Here is a 20,512-nt window from a genome sequence, read left to right on the forward strand (position 1 = left end):
AGTTTCACATCTTAATTAATCCCACAATTACCGACAGAAGTTAACTCTATTGCACTGGAGAGTTCTTATCTTCAATCATATCTGTCTTCTAAGGTTACTAAATCATACTTACAAGTCTTTAAGCCTCCCCAGGTTTCGTAAAGAGCTTCCAATTGACTTAATCTCGTTGTGCTCTATTTTCCTGTTGAAAGGAAACCCACAGTTTCTATCGTTAGTCTAAATTAATGTGCATTGCACGGAATGCCGAGAGCTATCATAGAAGTCTGCTATGTAAAACTAATGTGTTTTAGACACTATACTTACAAAACAGAGAGTGACGTGCAGCTGGACAAGTCTGGTATACGAACAATTTTGTTGAAATTCAATGTCCTGAAAAGAAAGGGAAATAATTGTCAGGCGTTTATGCTTAGCTTTAGAAGGAAGAAAAACAAGTAACACGATACTTTACAGGGTAATTGCCATCCTGCGAATAGATCTGGAACACCATGCAATCTTACAATCTTTGGAGCTTTGGAAATTTGTTCATGACGAAATTAACAATTTGCATTTTCGAAGCGAGGCTTGGTAGTGAAAGTTACTAGTCTGATTTCAGCCTACATAGCTATTAAAACGATATTGTGACTTACAAGTCCACCAGTCCCTTCTGCTGTTGGCACAAATTTTCTGGTAGTTCTTTGATCTCGTTGAAAGTCAAAGTCCTGCACATAGCAAAAAAAATCACCTAGCTTAAGAACAACACCCTTTGAAACCTCATTGGAAAGAGTCAAAGGAGCTCTGAAGCTACCTTCTCCTTGCACAGCGGTCGACGCGCAAAATATCTCGTTTTTGGAACGCTGAACTGACGCGGATGGGATAGCCCCGGGGGAAATATCATATGAACAGGTCGGGGATGCCCATCGGAAAATTCAAATGAAGCCCCTAATGGACGAAAATCTGGGCTTGCTTCGAGCTTTATTTGCCGCTAAAAGATACAACTTAAAACGTAATAGGATTGATTACCAGCCGCTGTTCTGGAGAGGAGCCTGGGTTTATAGACCGGACTCGAGAGAGCGGCGGATATCGAGTGTAAAAAGGTAAACGAGAACGCTTTTTCATTCTTATCTCTTTGACTGCACCCTAAAAGATACTTTGACGGCTAAAAATAGTGGCATTTCTTTATGAACACCCTTAGTGAGACCAGAATCTTTAACTTACACCCCTAAGCGAGACGAAGAGCATCCCCGACCATTTCAAATATCGGAGACCCACCCTCCGGGGAGATAGCCAGGCTGAATCTATACGTACAGGTATTGTAACGAAGTTGTTCCCGTCAAGTTTGGAAATCTGTCTAACTTCACACTAACCAGCCTCCTGAAAGATTCAAAATAAGAAGCACAAGAAGTTCATCTCATACACAAGAAAAATTTACTTTCTAAGTGAAAATGCTTCTAATTCGTAATTTGTATGCACAGTGCACAGTGGAACCCCGTTAAAATCCGATCGCCAGCTGGCCACAAAAATCTGGTCGTGTTAACTGGGTGGTCGTATTAAAGGAGTTCTTTAAATGAGAAAATGACTGACTGAGCTTTTGTTAAGGCCAGAATAAAATGACCGGAATATCGAAGTGGCCGTATTAATGGGGTGGTCGTAAGTTGGGGTTCCACTGTATCAGTCATCCTGTATTTTTAGCAAAAAATCAACAATCAAACTAACAGTGGAAGAAAGGTGAGACAGTTAATCCTCCATATGAGCATTAGTCCTAAAGTAATCCCTCTTAAGGTATTTTTACATCACTCAGGAGGGTCTTCAACTATCCAATCCTGTGACGCACATTTTGCTCACGTGAACAGCCCAAGCGGCCTCACAAGAATTTTTATCCTTCAAGAAAATACCAGCGCAACGCGGGAGTAACTGCATGTCCAGGGATGCCATACCTAAAAACAGCTCGAGAGGAATTACCTTGAGAATAAGCCCCATATGGGGGATTAACTCTAATACTCTCCATATTCTCTTGTCGCAGCTTAAATCCCTTTAATTACTACCTGGCGTTTCTTTCTTTCGTAAGATAACATAGCAAGTTTATGGTGAACACCAAGCCATAAGTGTTATATGAAAACCAAGATATATCAACTGGGACTCTTTTCCCTTAGAGGGCGTTGAGAAAGTCATACGAGATTCTAACTATTCTGTTAAGTTTTAATACAATCTAACTATTTAGTTAACAGATTTTGATACAATCTACTACTCAGTTAACAGATTTTGATACAATCTAACTATTCAGTTGACACGTTTTCGATAAAATCTCGAAATTTTAAAGGGGTTAATGAAACAAACGTGAACTTACAGTCGACTTTGTAAAGAAGGTAGGTATGAAAATGCGTTGTGTCCAACTGATTTTAATTTTTCCCAAGTAAAAACTCTGCAAGGAAAAGAAACAAAATATCAGTGAGCATTGCTAAACGGCTTAGGAAACAAAAGAGTTCGCCCTTTCATTCTGTGCCATTGGTTTCTCTCAAAATGATCAATTTTAAGCGCAAGCAACAATTGCAATATTAGCTTTTGCTTAAACGCACGCAATAATTAAGGTACCCTGCCCAAAAAGTTACTCCGTGAAAATGTAAACAGCAGTTAATCAATAACAGCTTGCTATCAGGTATCAAGTACATCTGTAATGAAGACCGCTTTAAAAAAGAGATTTCACGGTAATACTTACAAGCTGCGGAGCTTAACGAGTCCTCTAAAAGCATAATCTTGAATTTCTTCGATCGGGTTGTAGCTAAGTTCTCTGTTTCAAAATAAAAGCATCAGATTAAGGTCTCGACAATATCACTTACGCCACTACTGACATTACTTACAATAGGACCGTTACTTACACTACGATTACTGCTAACACTACGATTACACACTACAAATACTACAGGTACTCTGCATTCACACACTCTCAGTGTTTCTGATTTTTACTGTCAAACATTCTTTGCTACTTCCGGATGTGAAGTTGCTTAGCAACCACTCTGATTTAAATCAAACCGCGTGCGCAGGTAAAAACTTTCGAAGACTGCATCCGACCAAAAACGGTATTTAATCACTAGAATTTTAAGACCAACAGAAAAATACTCACAGCTGTTGAAGATTCTTGACATCCTTCAAGGCAACAGGTACTTCCTCGAGATTGTTGTTTCTCAAATTTCTAAAAGAGGTAATTCAAAACATCAGTCCACATTGTACTCATCTCTTCATTTATCTTTTTAATTCCTCAAAGGTTAAGAACCAAGTTGGGTTACCCCGCTGAGTACTTACAATAATTCCAAAAAGTCCAGGTCCGTGAATGCGTCATCTTCAATTTTCGATATATTATTATGGAATAGTAGACTGTAGGCAAAACGAAAACACAATGAGTAAAACATTTAAAACTCGGAAGTTAAATTGTTATAATGGTGCAAAAGCTCTAAAAGAAGAAACTAACTTACAGTGTTAAAAGCCTGGAGAGGGATTGAAAAGAATTGTTCCTTATTACAACAATCTTGTTTTGGTCCAAACTCCTATAACAAAATGACAAAAGATTGAATTAAGTATAGGTAATCACACGGTTTCGAGTTCAATTTGAAATTAATGTGCACGAGTGAGTTTTTCAAAAAGCTGAAATTGCACGAGCCGATTCGGCGAGTGCAATTTCAGCTTTTTAAAAAACCCACAAGTGCAAATTAATTCCAAATTGAACAAGAAAAACCGTATGATTACTTATTAATAATATAAACATGAAAAAATTCGCGTGGAGGAAGTGCCGGGAGATCTTTCTTGAGGCCATTTTTTCTCGTTCGAGAAAACTTTTTTCAAAGTTTCCGCACAAAATTTTCGTCATCAATTTACGTCATATTATTGACTTAGAAAGTTTGGAATTGTCTTTCAGCCAATCATAATCTAGAATTACGGTGTGTAATTTGCACTGGTGTACACTTAAACTACGCTGCTCTCAGTCAATCAGAATCGAGTGAATTTTAAATATATATTATTACAAACAAAAAGCAACACTTGGTACATAAAAAGAAGTGTGTGAAATTCATCGCACTGCTTACTGCGCTTTTCTATAACATGCGGACTCTATAAAGTTCAAGGCTCAACCGACAAATACGTTTTTCGCTAATGTCAATCAAATGTTCGGCGGCTCCTCCCAGCTTCCGAGTACAAGAGAAAAATGGAGTGAAAAAAGTGAATACGTACAAATACTCCAGATTTTTAAGATTTGCTAAGGCATCCGTTGGGATTTCTGTAAGTTCGTTGAAATCAAGCCAGCTGAAAACAACACAAAGTAGGATTTTAGTGAAATGAGCATCTTAGATATACATCGTCAACGTTAGCGACCTAAGACTACATCAAGCCTGTATCTTTAACGTCTTTTGCTTCAGCCGTTTAGGGCTAAGGCCATTACTGGCCGGGGATTCTGCTGATAACACGCTATCTGAACTGTCTTATCATCTTTCCAGATATTTTCTAAATATCACAGCTCATTCTGGACAGAGTTAGTATAAGAGTAGAACTCTCCTGGTTATAGACTCTTATCAGCGGGATCTATAAAGATACTCAACCCGGCGTTAATTCCTAAATTCCAAAATTTAACAAACATCTACATTCTCCCTACAATGCCGAACACACTGTCAAACATAACTAACTTTTGACTTACTGACCAACTTACTGACTGACCGACCGACCGACTGACTTACTAACCGAGCGTCCGAACGACCAAACGACCGACCGACAGACAGACAGACAGACAGACAGAGAGACTGAGCGACCGACCGACTGGGTACATTAACACAAACAATAGCATACACAACAACAACAACAACAGCCGGGAACTGACATGAAATTGCGAGTCAAAAAGATGAAAAGTAGTTGAAACTTACAGGTGCTGAATTTTTGGGACTCTTTGGAAAACACCAGCGCCAACACTATGCATTTTGTTGCCTGTCAGATATCTGAAACAAACAATGAACCATGTTTAGTTTATTAGATCAGTGCACAGCGCACTGCACGCGAAATTTAAAAAAAACTACCAAGAAAAGTGCTGACACCTTTGCAAAGTACTTACAACTCATCCAAGGATTCCAAAGACAGTCCAAATTCTGGGCAAGTTCTGAAGTTGTTCCCTTTAAGGGACCTGAGAAAGAATACGAGCGATGCGTTAAACAACGGAAAGCAAATGATCAATATTTGTTCATTCAAACAACTGACAAAGGTACTCAATAGACTAACAAACGCTCACACTTTGAACTACAATTGCAGACAAATGGATAAGGCACGCACAAGGAACAGATATTACACACAACTGACAAAATTATACGGACACGAGAAACTTACAATATTTTGAGTTTCTTCACTCCCTTAAAGGCGTCAAGTGGAAGACTCTCCAGCTTATTGTCATCCAGATGACTAGGGAGAAACAAACGTCATCAACTGAACATAGAAACTCTCTGAACATACCAAGCTAATAATTGAAAGAATATATACTTAAGAGCTAATGCTTTCTAGATATACTGAAACATTTAGAAAATAGCCCAAGGAGAAAACGCGCGCTGATTGGTTTAAAATCGTGTTTTTATAACTCGATAGAAACACAGAAATAGCACGAGCCGTTGGCGTAATGATGGCGCGAGCAAAGAGAATTTACATTTTGATGATCAAAGCTAAACAAGTTACTTTCTTTTTTTTGTCTCGGTCTTGTTTTCAGAAAGATTTTCACGAACGAGAACTATCCATCCGGGTACTTTCCTCGGAAGAGCACTATGGGCTGATAGTACCTCTCCGCGGACGAACACTATCGCGTCAGGCGATCAATTTAAACCAATGAGAATCGGAAAAAAATTAGTGGTGAACTACAACGGGTTATAGAAACACTCGTGGAAGTTTGGGAGAATTCGAAAAGGCTGTGAAAACACTCGCTGTCAGCTCCTGTCGCTGCTCCCAAACTTCCACTCGCTTAACTCGTGTAAGTCTTCAGCTTATCCTCGGGGGTGGAGTAGGGCTTTTCATAGTTGAAGTTTTGGAATCTAAAATTTGGAAGTCGGGCTTATTTTCTGGAGGGCTGGGACTTAATATGGCGGGGAAACTGTTTTAGGTAAAGACATGTCAAAGACCTTATTAACAACTGACCAACCCACATAAAACTAAAATTAGCTTACAATCAATAACACCACAACGTTTCATCTTGCCGCCGACATCTACGTTTTAAGGGCCTTATGGCTGTTTGCACATTGGGATTAAATTGAATTTACTAATTCCAATAAAGCTAAACAAATACCTCCAAAGGATGCGATCAGGTTAACTGAATTAAGAAGCCACATTAAATGCGCAGACGAAAAACAAGAATAAGCTCTTGCCACATGCAAAAGGAAATATGGATTACGATCATTTCTAATATTTCAAAGTTGCCGCTGTAAAAGAAATATTGTCTTTTCGCTTTTCAGTCTCCTTTGAATTTTGTACATGGAGATAAAATTGCTGCTGGCTTTTGAATGGCGCTTTGTAGGAATTCAAATTTGTTTTTCTTTGACGTTTTTTAAAAATAAACTGGTTAAGTTTCTAAGATACTCTAATAAAATCGAGGTTTTTCACATGAGCTGTTTTCTTGCAGCGAGTTTGAACATTTTAGTAAAACAAAGCTTTTTCAAATTCTGTTCATTCGCAAAGCTTGGGAGTTCACTACGAGCAACTTGCACGGACTGCAGAGGCTATAATTCCACTAACTTACTTTGGTACACAGATAAACCATCTCAATGAGCCCCTCTTTTATAAGATCTTCCGTTTTTGTTAAGTGCAAGCTAATTACTTTGCGTAAATCCTCGGCAAACTACAACATACTAGCCTATCTCAACAATGGGTCTTTACATTTTAAGGTGACCTGTTCGATGTATTGATTTCAAGTAGAGTAAGTTGTATGTAGGTCTAGTAAGCGCTACAAAACGTCACAGTTTGAATGTACAAGTTTAATTATACTGGGCGTAAACATGAGAGAAACAAAAGTGATCGTGGGTGTGTGATGTGTGTGATTTAACTGAAAAATAAACGAGGCAAAATATCTAAATACAAAATATAACGACAAAAGACTGACAACGGAGCAAAGTAAACTTACAAAACTGTGGCGACTCCAATTCTAGAATTAGTATTTCAGGGCTCACAACAGTGAAGCAGCTAAGGACAACGCGGTAGTAACCAGCAGATCGAACTTTCAGTGCTAACAAGCACTGGCGAAAGTAAAACACAAAACTACGCATAATGAGGAATGCTTAAAGAGTGGGTTGCATAATTCCCTGGGGTCACGGAGTAACGTGAAAAGAAAGTTCTAGTCGCTACATTATAAATTACGCGCCAGAAAAACGTGGCTTATTTGTCTCCTTATTGACTTTAGTAAGATGGCTTCTATAGACTGGTTGTTTCACCTGTTTAACATACCCCTTTAACTTAGAATTAAGTTTTGGACTTTTCGCTCGCTATCAGAGTTTTTATGACTATGGAATGTTTTCTCAGGCTTTAACTCGACGGGAGGTTTTAAAGGAATCATTTCAACTTATCATGTTTTCTACAGGTCTACATAAATATTTTATCCCATTAGTAGTCTTTTCCGGTAGATAAAATCGATTGTGATCCATCTTTATATTGAATTAAATTTCCCTGCTTTGTAACAACTACCGGGACCGGAACGACCCAGCACTTTAACTTTGCATATTATTATTATTATTATTATTATTATTATTATTATTATTATTATTATCATTATTATTTTTTATCATTATTATTATTATTATCATCATTATTATTATTGTTGTTGTTGTTGTTGTTATTGTTGTTTTTACTTAAGCGATGACTAATACGATGGCGAGGATTGAAATGGATCACAATATAGACACCCGCTCAAGCTTACACGCTAGGATCAGCCCGCACTGAAATTCTAACCAAGCCCGTAGGGGAATTTCCAGCGATTTTCACGATTTAAGTAGAGTTTAGAAAGTTTATCAGTTTCACAAAAATAGCAGGGCGTTTTGCGCAAATACCAAACCCGAGCCAGGTTGAATTCGTGTGGGGTATTTTATGAAGTTAATATGACGTATGAAAGGCTCAGTGACGACTATATCTGGGCATTTTCAAAAGTTAAATTAAGTTTTCTATCTGTCCAAAAGTAAGGTATTCGCCAACTCTTAATTTGCCACTTGACCAACGGACTTGCTGAGACTTGATCGAATAATGGCGTTTTTAAGATTCCCTGCCAACAAATTCACTTTTGCGTTGTTGCATTTAGCTGGTAATGGCCTCAACCGGATATACTCGATAAGTGCTTCTTGATGTCATCCCAAGTTTTTTTTTTCTTTCCTTTTTTTTTTTGGTAACTTTTAAAATAGTTGATAAGATTTGGTTAAAATCCCTCTTTAAGTGAAGAGAAACGAATTCTTCCGTCCATTAGTTATAAGAGTATTGATTTTTATAATAGAGTAATATAAAATGTTTCTTATCAAAGTTTTCCTGCAAATTGCTGCAGACTTTTCCAACACTTCGGAACAAACTGGTAATAGAATCGCATATTCGATTTTAATCCCTCGAGCTTAACTTTAAGCGCACCAGCAAATTTAATACAACCTCTTGTAAGTAAATGCCTCCATCCTTCAACTGCCTATATAATTTCGAAATGGTGAATCTCAATTATAAGATATAATTGTATCCTTCCGGTAAACGAAGGTCTGTTCAAGGACCTTTTATACATTGTCCATTTAGTTCTGGTTCTGTCAGTTGAAAGTCATGGCTGTTGCCACTAAAATTGTTGTGATCAATAACTAACTCCATGATAAATACTTTCCACATATTCGGAGTGACCGTTTTCAGATACCTGGGCAAAGACACGCACTGAAAGGAATTTTAAAAGTGTCTAAAGCGACAATGGAACAAAAGAAGACTTTTGACCCCTCGGCCTGTTCGCTATTACTTTTCCAAGAGTCCATTTGAGGCAACCAAATTGCATTTGCTTGGCTCCCTGCTGCAAGACTCTCAAAGTATTTGAAACTTTTTAATTAGATATTTGAGCGCTCGACGCAAATAAGATCATGGCAAATACACCCCCCAAACCACAGTTTACGTCAGATTGTATTTTAGGTCAACTGAAACCGAAGGATGCAATAATTTTGATATCAGCTGACTAATGATGCGCGGCTTAAAATGGAACGGAATTTTTCAGGAATATCAAAAATGAAAATGAATGCAAGAGTATACTCAATACAAACTAAGAATAACAATCAAAAAGCTATTATTAGGAGCTTAAGTCTATCAAGGAGCGACTAAGTATGACAAGAACGAAACTTTTTTCATCTCGAAAAAGCTTCCATCAATGCATTCTTACATTCCCAGCGAGGTTTCCATTACAAGCGGCCAAAGACAACAATACCTTTTACTTTGATTTAAACTTTAAAAAAATTATATATATATATATATATATATATATATATATATATATATATATACAGTAAATGTCGATACATTGCTATGGCCTACAAGGTATATCATAACGCACAAAGTCAATTTGCGAGCGTAATAAACTAGGTCCAGGTACAAATTACATTCAGTTTTAATACGTCCATAAAAACGATTTACCCTCACAAAAGGTCAGTTTGTTTTATCTACAATTCTTGTCTAGCTTCTTTCGTTATTAGCTGCAGACTTAAAAAAAATGGTCAAGAAATGTTTACTTTATTGATGGGATCTCTGCTACTTGACAAAGAACTGAATTCTAAGCATTTATGGACCCTTTTAGACATGTCGCGCTAAACTTCATCTATGTTATCGTTATTACAGCGATCAAATGTGGTTCAATGTAATCCTATTCAATCTCGTCCAGCCTTGTCCATCCTTATTATCTCTTGGCTGAATAGTTTTCAATTTGTACTGATCTTCGCTTTTAAATCGCTGTTTAGAAGATATAATTCGTACTGTCAGTATTGGAATGTAACCAGCTCTTGAGGGGGAATATCATTAAAAAGAGATTAATGTCATTTACATTTGAAAATATTCACCACATTAGCCTCAGTTGAAAGCTAGTTTCCAGTCCAATACCAAGAATACGAATATGGTCTATTATAAGATTAATTTAATAAAAGAACAAATGCCGATTGACTTGCTTGCTTTGGAATACGCAATTTGCTAATGTTTCGGTGTTACAATAGAATAAAGAGCATTAATAAATAGGATTTTCTCTTATGTTCTACGGTTGAACTTTGCTTCTCGTTTTCAGTATCCTTGATTAAGAGGTTAGGTGAATTATGCATTGACGCAAGCTAGGCATGAATGCCCCAAATTACGTTTGCCTCTTAGACCCCAATGTTATTTTGCACAGTGAGCCTAAGGTTCCAACTGAGGCCTAAACCAAAGATTGGAGAGTTGTTTGTTCGATACCACAAGCACAGAGTCGAGTTCTTAGCCAAAAAATCTCTCAACAATTTTTTTCCGCCAGGGATACTTGCCAAGGTCCATAACATAACTGCTGTCGGAAGCAGATGTTACTCAGCTTAACTTAGATACAGACTCGTTCTTGGCTATATACATACAGCTGCAGCATGTGACATTTGGTTGCCAGCTGCCAGCATTCCTGGTACAGCTAATATTAACAGTCAAGATTATCTAAGTCCCCACTAGAGATAAACTTGATCACAACACAGTAAAATGTTCTCACTCGCCCAATCGAGTAAAGATGAATTATCGACTTTCAGCCTCTTGTCTCTTATCGTTCAGACCCAGAAGTTGTAGCAATTGACGCTTTTGACATGTTATACAAACCATGTTTTTCTTTGGTTATAGGATAAAACAATTACTTAGAAAAGCCATCAAGAGAGACTCACAGGAATTAGTCAACAAATTAATCGGGAATAAAGCCTTCATTGTTGGCCGGTCAGTAACGGAGCTGTTTTTTCCCCAAAACAAGACAATCTCTTTTTCTTTTCTCGCGTATTCTCCACAATCTACATTTATATTGTAGTTTCTCCTGATCCTCTTGTATGGTACAGTCAACGACTGTACCATACAAGTATGGTACAGCTTGTTCTCTGGAAACGAGAAAGAGAAAGTCGTCCTTCTTTCCTTTTACAGGATATCATGGGAAAGTCCACTCAATGGGTCAACAATAAAGCCATTGGCACCTTTATTTATAGATTTTGAGTATTGCTAGCTAAAAACTGATACATGTTCGTTGTATTTTCAAGAAAAACGCCAATGCTTAAAGCTAATACCTGTGCTTTTTTCGCAACGAACTGAAACTTCCAAAATTGCAAGGCTTCGGAAACAATGCCAAAAGCAATTTGACCCGTTTGACTTTTTCTACGACAAACTGGAAGTCCCACAACGAAGATTATAGATATACTATAAATCACTGTATGCCCTAGTCTTGAAATGTCAATTCTCGTTTGAAACTGTGACATTTCTTTCGATATTAGTTTTGAGAAATTGTATTACATCAAGACAACATCCCTTTGTTAATGGATCTTTTCTTTGATTCTCTGATTGACAATAAAATAATGCTATTGATGATGTATTGAAAGACAGCTTATAAGATGGTCAATCTTCCATGCAGCTGTTCTTCAAGCTCTCTCGCGCCAGCTGAAAAACCTCTTCGCAAGTAGTTCTGAATTTGAAATTTGATTTGCTGGATGTAAGTCCCGCCTCCATTTCTTTACAGTTCGCAAAGAAAACGCCTTGAGCGCTTTCTCAGAGCCAATTTACGTTGTGTGAAATGCAACATTCGAGAAGACAAGAAGCGATAACAATTTCTCTCTCGTAATCGCCTTAAATTGTTCTAAAATCTCACCCATACACCAATACAAACTGAAGCCTTCGCACTCAACTTCTGAACCCACTTCAAGCCCTATCAGATTACGTTTGGCAAGGGAAACATACAAAAAAAGCCCAGGATATCAGTATTGTTTCTCTGGGCCGTTGAAAGAATTATGTCAATTCAAGAATAGAACACGAATCAATACTAGAAGAAAATAACAAATCAAGATGATTTAAATAGCCATATTCTAAAAAGGCTTGTACTCGAATGTTGTTTGTTAGGTAGGGGAGGCGGTTATTTGTAGATTAAAGCAAATATAAGTCAATATAGTCAGTAATATTAAGTCAATTTTCGGATTAGCTTTTGAATTATGTTTTGTAGCAAATTTGCCCTCGGCACTGAAAGAGTTTCTTCAAAAGGCCAACAGCAGTAGATTTCCTCACCAATTCATGGGCTAAAAATAGCCCGGGATTTATTTGTTGGCATGTTTCAACGCATTCTTCACTCAACACTTTCTTGATACCATTGCCATTGAACGGAAGCAGGCAATCAGTCAGTTACGTTGAATTGCAGTCTTTATCATTGGGGGTCTTCACCAAAAGCAGATGTTGAAAATAGGCCGAATTCCTTGAAAAATTACTGCGCGTATCTTCGAAGAAAATCTCCATGGTGTTTCCTTGCAATGCACACAAAGATGCTCATAAAGTAATCACAAGTAAATTTGCAAGACAATTCGCGAGGAAATAACTAACAAATGGAAACAGTTTGTGCAAGAGAGGTTGTCTCTTGGCCAAACCTTTTGTAAATCTTGTCTACCTACTGGAAATAGTATTAAAAATCTCAGTAAACTAAACTCGTCGTGGATGAAATTCAGACCACTGTTTGTTGTATTACAGTACAGAATAAACTGAAGGCTAAAACTTCAATTAATATCTTTATTTTGGTCTCAACCTTTACTAAAGTGTACTGTATATGAAACCGCTTCACTTTTGGTGAGACATCAACGAATTTATTAAATTATTTGCAGCAAACAACAGGTTAAAGACTGTTATGATGTTTGCATACCCTATGTTTAAAAATACGGACTTTTAATGAGTTTCATCACGCCCGTTTCCTAAAAAATATAGAGATATTCCTTGCTGTTCGATCGTTCGTAGCCTTTGCTCTGAAAAAGGACATTTTCAAACTGACACTGCCGTGTACACAGTACGTACATATTCCTTCACTATCAGGTCTCATTTTTATTGTTACTCATGTTTGCTTTCCACAAGGCTAAACATAGCTAGCAAGGCTCACTATCAAACTCCAGTCCGTATACGTCAGTAAGCGTCGTTTCCAGCTGAGAGAATTTTATTTCCATTGGCAGTGTTTAATATATAAAACAACTGATTCATAATGTTACTTCTGCATCACTGAGTTATGATGCACTTGGATTAAAGAGCACTTATAGGCTTCCAACGCTTTTTTCGTGCTCTCCAAACTTCCCGCAAAACAGTATGCTAATTTGCATTCAACGTGCTACCGAAATCACAAGTTAGCATATCGCTTCTCTTCATTGCGCTATTCTAAGATTGGCCTGATGCCATTTTTCAAAGAAATAGCTAATTATACCGTTTGTCTGTCCTATGTCACCTAATCGTATAAGGCGTAATTTTTTTCCCTTGGGTTTTTCAATCGGGGTCCAATTTGTTCAAAAAACTCTAAAGTAAGACATTTGGGGAGTTGAACGATCAAACGGAGAAGAATTTACATCTTTTGACTGCAAGAACGCAAGGTTATTCCGAGCCCAAAGAACAACCACGGCAAAGCTAATTCTAGTCTGGTTGTTGTTCATTTTAGAGCGTTAAAAAGGGAGCTTTAGGAGGTCTTCAAAAGCCGACGTCAGACTTCCCAAAACAAAACCAAGGCTGTCACCTGTGTAGTGAGGCTATTTATTTAGTTACCAAATACTACTTTTAGGCTTTGCCAAGTGCATGTACTAAAATATATCTGATAAATGCTTAATGTAGATTCCAGTCTGTCGCCTTGGACTGAAAAGATTTTCCCATCGAATTAAAATAGTTCTACTGAATTTAGTAATACTATATAACTCAAGCATTAGCGAAAACTTTGAAAAGGGAGGAACTAAAAAGAATAATTCTCTAGTGATAGTTAGAAGTCGGCATCTAGCCCCCATCTGTTCGTGAATGTATCTGTAATGAACAAAGATCACTAGAGATGCATCATTCTACCGAACTAAAAGTGTTCAATTGCTTTTATCCACCTCAAAAAATGATGTCTTAAATTCATCAATAAAATACTTAAAAAAAACAGATTTCGAACATTTAGAAACCCTCACAAATAAACCAAACTTTAAACTGGGTTGTACAACGTTTTGTATAAGAAACAATCGAGAAACGTTTTCTTGCAGGTTTGGCCAGTGAAAGTATCAGAGAGCCACTTATATCACCATGTAAGTGCTGTCGTGGTTAACATCATAATTAATATACGAGTTACTTGTCATAAAGCTGAGCTTTAAGTACAGAACTAAAAACCATTGGAAAAGCCAATCTATGAGAAATGTGTAGCACTTAAAGTTTAGGCTTGAACTTTAAGTCAAGTGTGGGAATATGCTAAAGCCATCAGAAATCAATAAAATCTCTTTGCTTTAACTTCTCTTTATTGAAGGACTAATAACGAGGGTTAAATTGTAAAAACACCGAAGTATTAAAAGATTGGTGAGAAAAGTAGAACTGAATAACAGCACGAAAAGTATTTTAGAATTCCCTTGACCGGTAAAGAATTTTAATTATAACTCTCATTTACTTAAATGTGTATTTTAGGAAATAAAAAATGTAAATAATTCGTCCGTCATGTTTTAGTAAACTATTGCCCTGACTTGCTTTTAATTTTACTGTTAACGTTTGCCCCCAAAAAAGCCTCTTATCCATTCTTGGCTGTCTTTTACCTTTTTCGTGAACTTTTTTCAGTCATCTGGCATAAAAAAACTGTCCTCAAGAAAAAACCACGGAAGACCCCCGTGTCAGATGCAAGCCAAAAATAACAGCGAACCAGGAAAGTAAATAGATAGGCAAGATTCCATTTTTATTAATTATATAACTGACACAGACCGACACATTTAATTTTGTCATAAAAAAAGATAATTGCAGTAAGTCGAGCGTTTTGATTTAAAGTAAAGGCGGTCTGTTTTCAGGGACAACAAAATTTTCACAAACATGTCCAAATCGTTTTCAAACAGTGGTGATAAAAATTAGATTTACACAATGCAAGTCTCTTGTGGTTGACAAGTGATATACTGAGTGCATATCAAGCCAAAAGAACAACATATCACCATACGACAATTTTTTATATCGCTCGATTTTGAATCATCTTGCCTCGTCGGAACACCTTTTTGCCACGGCTTTGCTAACAGTTTAAATAATATTAGAAAAAGTTGCTCTGGTAGCATCTCCACTAACCCTGCCCAGAGATAACTGATCAAAGTGTGAATATTAAATAAATAACTGAAAATAAATAGATTACAATATTTAGAGACGAAACCACATCAACCTTAGCTGGTTTTCATGCGGGTCTACCCTGGTCGAAATGGAATTTGTAGATGTTGGTTTTTGAGGAGGAAGTAAAACCGGAGAAAAATAGAGAAAAACCCTTGAAGCAAGGCAAGAACCAACAACAAACTCAACCCACATATGGCACCGGGCCGCAATCGAACCTTGGCCACGAGCGCTTTCACCACTGCGCCATTCCTGCTCCCTTTCGTACTACTCCAAAGTCCCTTTCTATTGTATTATTCTAAATCACTTATTTCAAGCTCTAAATTAGAGGAAGGATTGTCTGGAGAGAAGATTCTTCAGAAATTACTCAAATTCATATCTTATTCTTATCCATTCTGTACAAAAATCCCTTAATTTGTCGTCCTCTTTCCAAGTGACTTCTAACCGACTTCACTGGAAAAGTTCAAAAATACTTCGACAAACAATGAGGTACAAAACCAATAATTGAGCCACAACCTTTACTCGACCATTGTCTTTGACATCGTAGAGATAATTTTACAAGTACAATGAAGAAGTTTGTTTATCGTCTAATCAGTGAGCGAGACAAAGTTATGAAAACTGAAGTTGACTTTCTTGGCTCTCAAAAATGACGCCCATAAAAAGGTCGCAGTTTTTAACCTTCCTCTCATAGAGCCGTCAGTTTGTCTTGGGATATTTGTCAAGTAAAGAGTATGTTTTCACCGATTTTAAACCCTTGTAAGACTGGTTTAACACGAGAACAGCTTCTAAATTGTCGCATTAGATGTGTAAGTCAATTGAACGAATCATTCTGGTATCGGAATGTGCGCGCTTGCACATTGCGTGCCGTTTCAAGTTATTTCAAGAACTTGTTTTTATATAAACTGCACGCCATTAGACTGAGCAGCAGATTAAAGTTTAAAGCGTTTAACAAAAATACGATACATTTGGTTTGGAGCCGATAAGGCATCTGGCATCCCGCAAGGATTAAAAAACAACGCCGAAAAAATGTTCTTTGAAAATAGACAATGCATGAAATTAATGTATGGAATAGAATCTCTCTAAGTGATTCCAACTAACCCTTGAACAAGGCTTTTAACGTTGACATTCTAATAGACTAAAAATGTTTCTAAAGTAAGTGAATGGGTCTAAGAGTATTTTCTTGTTAGTATTGAATAACCTCCACTTATTCACCTACTCGACGGTGAACTCTGGATACCACCGCCACGCCAACGTAGTCAAATACGAGAATTATTTTCCTCTAGAGATACATTGCGGAAATAGACAGGACATGTGCAGACAGAAACTCTGGATATTTCTGACTTCGTTTGGTGAAGGGCCAACTTTGTAATTTTTCGAGATGGAATGCTTTCGTGATGTGTGCAAGATATCTCATGTTGTTGTCACGCGTTCGGCGCATTATTTGTAATCAAAACAGAGACGACACTGGAAGTCTCCATTTCCGGGATTTCGACCGCAAAAAAGTTTAAAAACTTTTTAACAAGCGATATCAAACTTCAACAATTGAACTAATGGCAGGGTCGGAAGACAACATGACTAACCAGCAGGCATCTGCAGGCACATAGTTTATTTTTAAATATCCGCATGCACATTGAAATATCCGTTTCTCATAGAGAAATACTTCCCACAAAAAAATAACAGTTTCCTTGCGGTTAAGATGTGGTTAACAATCTACAATGCATCGGTGATGTGAAGCTAAAGTTATTTCCTGAGAACGTGAGAAAAACAGCGACCTTTTCTATTCTGTAATTAGGGTGTATTTTTAACGCTATAGGTCCATTTTGGGACGCTTATTTACGAAAGCATGCCATACCATAAGTTGCACCTGAGTAGCGTGGTAAACCATATCATATCGCTCAAAAACTGAAAACAAACAACATCCACAAAGTGCTCTTTGTTAAATTGTTCCACGCAGGGAATAAAACAAAAACAAGTTGTTTTCCCACACTAATTTTCCACACGCGACAAAGAAAGGAAATTAGAAATCACGTTTTCTTTCAACGTTTCCGAGGATCTGCCCTTGGTTTTCCGTAAAATCGATTTCCTGACGACATTGAAAAGGCAATGCTGTAGCCTCAAAGATAGCTTTCAGGCCGAATAAAGAGATATGGGTTCAACCAACGATGAAAGATATCTAACGAAAGCAACCATGTTAGCGTGTATGACTACATGCCTAGAACAGGAGGAAGCTTTCCACCACAGAAAGAAAACATTTCAAAAATTTGCTAGTCTTAATTGTTTCATGAGGAAAAAAAACTGGCTGAAATTCGGCCCGATTCATTGATGACTGAAGCAGCTGAAAAATGGATAAGTAGGTGAAACTAATAAAATGATTAGTGCGGCTTGGGCTATTTAGTTCCAAGGCATTCCGTGTTTGCTTTTTACTTTTTTAAACAATAAGCGAGTCCAATGGAAAACAAAAATTATATTCCTAGACACTGACAATTTTAAGCTCTAAAAACAACAAGCGCCATCTAAAATTAAACGGCAAACAAGGTCTCTTTGTGTAGTCCCAGGTGATCCACGAGTTCAATGCTTAAAGAGAATTTAAAGCAAATGGAACTGTTGTTCCAACCCACTTTGCGTACAAAGCTACAGATGGCGGACTCGTCAAATTTTGGTCATTTATTATTCTCAACCGCAAAACTCTAGCAACTTCGGTTCTCAATTGACCTCAAAGCTATCCCATTTCACTCCCAAAACTCAGCGAGATATCCTGAAATATATATTTTCAACGCTGACGAAAGGAAATACTGGAAAAAATGCGGCGATACAAAAGAAGGTTTGCTTGGCATGAAAATGGAGCCAACACTCCTGCAAATTTCAGGAGTGCTAAAATAAACAAGGTCGCAAAGTCTAATTGGATAATTGTTTACATATATCGCGCTATTTTCTTTTCAAACCCATAATCACGGAACAGATGCGGTTCAAGGTTGTTTATTTAGGACCTTCCAGCTTATGAAATGTTTCTATCAATAGCAAAAATTTCCGGTCAGGTAAAAAAAAGAGGAAAAGAAGAAGAGAAATGTTTACTTACAGTTCGGAGAGTCTGCGAAAACCAGAGAACGGCGAATTAGAGAGCTCTCTGATCATGTTGTCACTCAAATCTCTGAAATGGATAATATGCACTCGGGATTAACAAAACAAACAAAGTTATTTGACGATATGACAATCGAAAGTAAGCGAAGAGTAAATTTATCACATTGCACAGGACACTAAATCGATAGGATAGGCGAAATAGTTTTAACTCGTTATGAGGAAGGTTCAATGCGGACTCGCTTTCACGAGTGTCGCATGAATTCTCTTGGTTTCTCCGTCCAAAAATGTGGCCCCCCACAAGCTTAAACAACCAAAATCCTTCTCAACCTTTGCTATTTCATGATCTTTAGCAGGGACTTTATTATGCAGATCTACCAGTTGTCGAAAAGACAGACCAAAATGTCAAACGTGACATGAGATTTACCATTATTAGGAAAGCGTTTTCAATTTGAAGGTCCAAGCGTTCAACTACAAACCAAACACGGTATTCCGCGAGTATTTTCCAATGAAAAGTGATACGAATCCTTGTGCAAGCTTGCTAGTAAATGTTTTTTCTTCGGTAGAATTTAGGTCATTAATTTTCATCAGCTTACCGAAGCTTGTTATTGGGATGTCAAATTGTAGACTAAACGGCGTATTAAAACCATGGTAAAAATGCACTAACGAATTAAACTGTTTCAGTACGCTTAATTTATTGGAAACAGTATAGTCGGACATTTTCATTGTCGAACCAAGATTTATTGTACTTTAGTCTTCTTATACTTAAAATAGTGAATGAATATTTGGACTTTGTGAGGGACAGAAAGCTTGAAGAGTCATCTCCTGCAGTTTTCGATACGTACGGAGTAAAACTACAGAAACACTGACTGGTTGTGCTGCACTCCATGTCAAGCCGCTGCTGTCCTCGTAACTTTGCTCCTTCGTATCTCTTGAAAGGGAACGCAACGATTTAGAATTGAAGAAAACACTTCATAACGATCAGATCTCTGATAAATGGGCAGATATCCACGCAAATTCCCAATTCTCTCCAGTTCTATATTGATGAACCGGGGTAACAATGCGATTACAATAAAATCGCACAGCAGTAATTCAATCAAACGGGTCGAATCTTTGTATTTCGATAGCGTATAGCATGTAGTCTGCTAAGAACACTCAGTACGTGATCTTGGGAAGGGATCTTGCTATTTTTAACCTTCCTTGACACCTTTGAGAGAAACTCATGCGATAGCCTTTGAAACGAACGCCTGAGAAATCCCCATACAGAACGCAAAAGGTTACGTTTTAGCAAATAACAACAACAAATCGAACGACTTAAGAAACGTATTGGAACTTACAAGTTAGTAACATTGAGAGGTATTCCATCTGGAATGGTAGTTAAATTGCGCCTTGTACAGTCAACCAGCACTTCATATTCTCCACTCCGACACAAACACGGGCCACAACTCTTGCTCAAACCATAACACTCGCTTTCTTCTATGACAAGTAGAAGCGAGAAAAGCACTGCGATCAATTTCCATTGCACAGCCATTACTCAAACTGAATTCGCTAACTGTGTCGCTCGCTCATGTCTGCATGGGATCCCTCTGCCACTCGATACGGATAAATGTGTCAAATTTCCCAAATGAGAACGATTGAGACGCCAATCAAAACAGTGGCTATATTTAGGACGGGGGCCAGAGATCAAATTTTGAATGCAGAAATCTGTCCGTGAAAATACTCGCACTCGCTAACAGGTATTTCCACATGAAACGTAAATAAAATGAAAAATATCTATCTTGTACTCAAGTTTGTAAGTAGCTTTCAATCCCAGGTTATTACATAACCTTGCTTTTCAATTTTGAATGTCGAAACACTGGTTGGTACCTGGAAATCGTTCAGTTAAAAATATCTCTTTGTGCCTTAGGGGGCTGGACTAAAAGACCACTCCTTCAATTTCTGGAATAACAGTGATGAAAAAACCCACTCACATAAACAGGAGTATACGACTTTCTTGACAAGTTTTTCATGTCGTTGTTATTACCGATGTCTTTGTCAATTTTAGGTACGTCCCACTCCGATATTGATTCGTCGCCAGGTCTAATGATATCAACTGAACGAAAAGTGTCAAACAATTTAAGTGCATGGTGCTATTTTTAGAGCTCAGAGGTCCTCGAGAGCATGT

The 20,512-nt window shown here is 37.5% G+C and overlaps 1 protein-coding gene across 1 annotated transcript in view; it reads right to left on the reverse strand.

Moving 5' to 3' along the window:
- Nucleotides 1-20,181, reverse strand: part of LOC145491494 (uncharacterized) — a 26,575-nt gene extending 6,394 nt beyond the window's left edge. The window contains exons 1-15 of the mRNA XM_081470734.1: nucleotides 19,686-20,181; nucleotides 18,350-18,421; nucleotides 5,335-5,406; nucleotides 5,066-5,134; nucleotides 4,881-4,952; nucleotides 4,198-4,269; nucleotides 3,447-3,518; nucleotides 3,277-3,348; nucleotides 3,098-3,166; nucleotides 2,693-2,764; nucleotides 2,324-2,398; nucleotides 1,285-1,350; nucleotides 627-698; nucleotides 304-369; nucleotides 113-181 (exon numbers count right to left, since the gene is read on the reverse strand). Coding sequence (XP_081326860.1) covers nucleotides 113-181; nucleotides 304-369; nucleotides 627-698; nucleotides 1,285-1,350; nucleotides 2,324-2,398; nucleotides 2,693-2,764; nucleotides 3,098-3,166; nucleotides 3,277-3,348; nucleotides 3,447-3,518; nucleotides 4,198-4,269; nucleotides 4,881-4,952; nucleotides 5,066-5,134; nucleotides 5,335-5,406; nucleotides 18,350-18,421; nucleotides 19,686-19,879 — 1,184 coding nt within the window. The 5' untranslated portion in view covers nucleotides 19,880-20,181. The remainder of the gene's footprint in view (nucleotides 1-112; nucleotides 182-303; nucleotides 370-626; nucleotides 699-1,284; nucleotides 1,351-2,323; nucleotides 2,399-2,692; nucleotides 2,765-3,097; nucleotides 3,167-3,276; nucleotides 3,349-3,446; nucleotides 3,519-4,197; nucleotides 4,270-4,880; nucleotides 4,953-5,065; nucleotides 5,135-5,334; nucleotides 5,407-18,349; nucleotides 18,422-19,685) is intronic.
- Nucleotides 20,182-20,512: the final 331 nt, after the last annotated feature.

This window comes from Orbicella franksi, chromosome 6 (genome assembly GCF_964199315.1).
Source record: "Orbicella franksi chromosome 6, jaOrbFran1.1, whole genome shotgun sequence".
NCBI classification, from domain to species: Eukaryota; Metazoa; Cnidaria; class Anthozoa; order Scleractinia; family Merulinidae; genus Orbicella; species Orbicella franksi.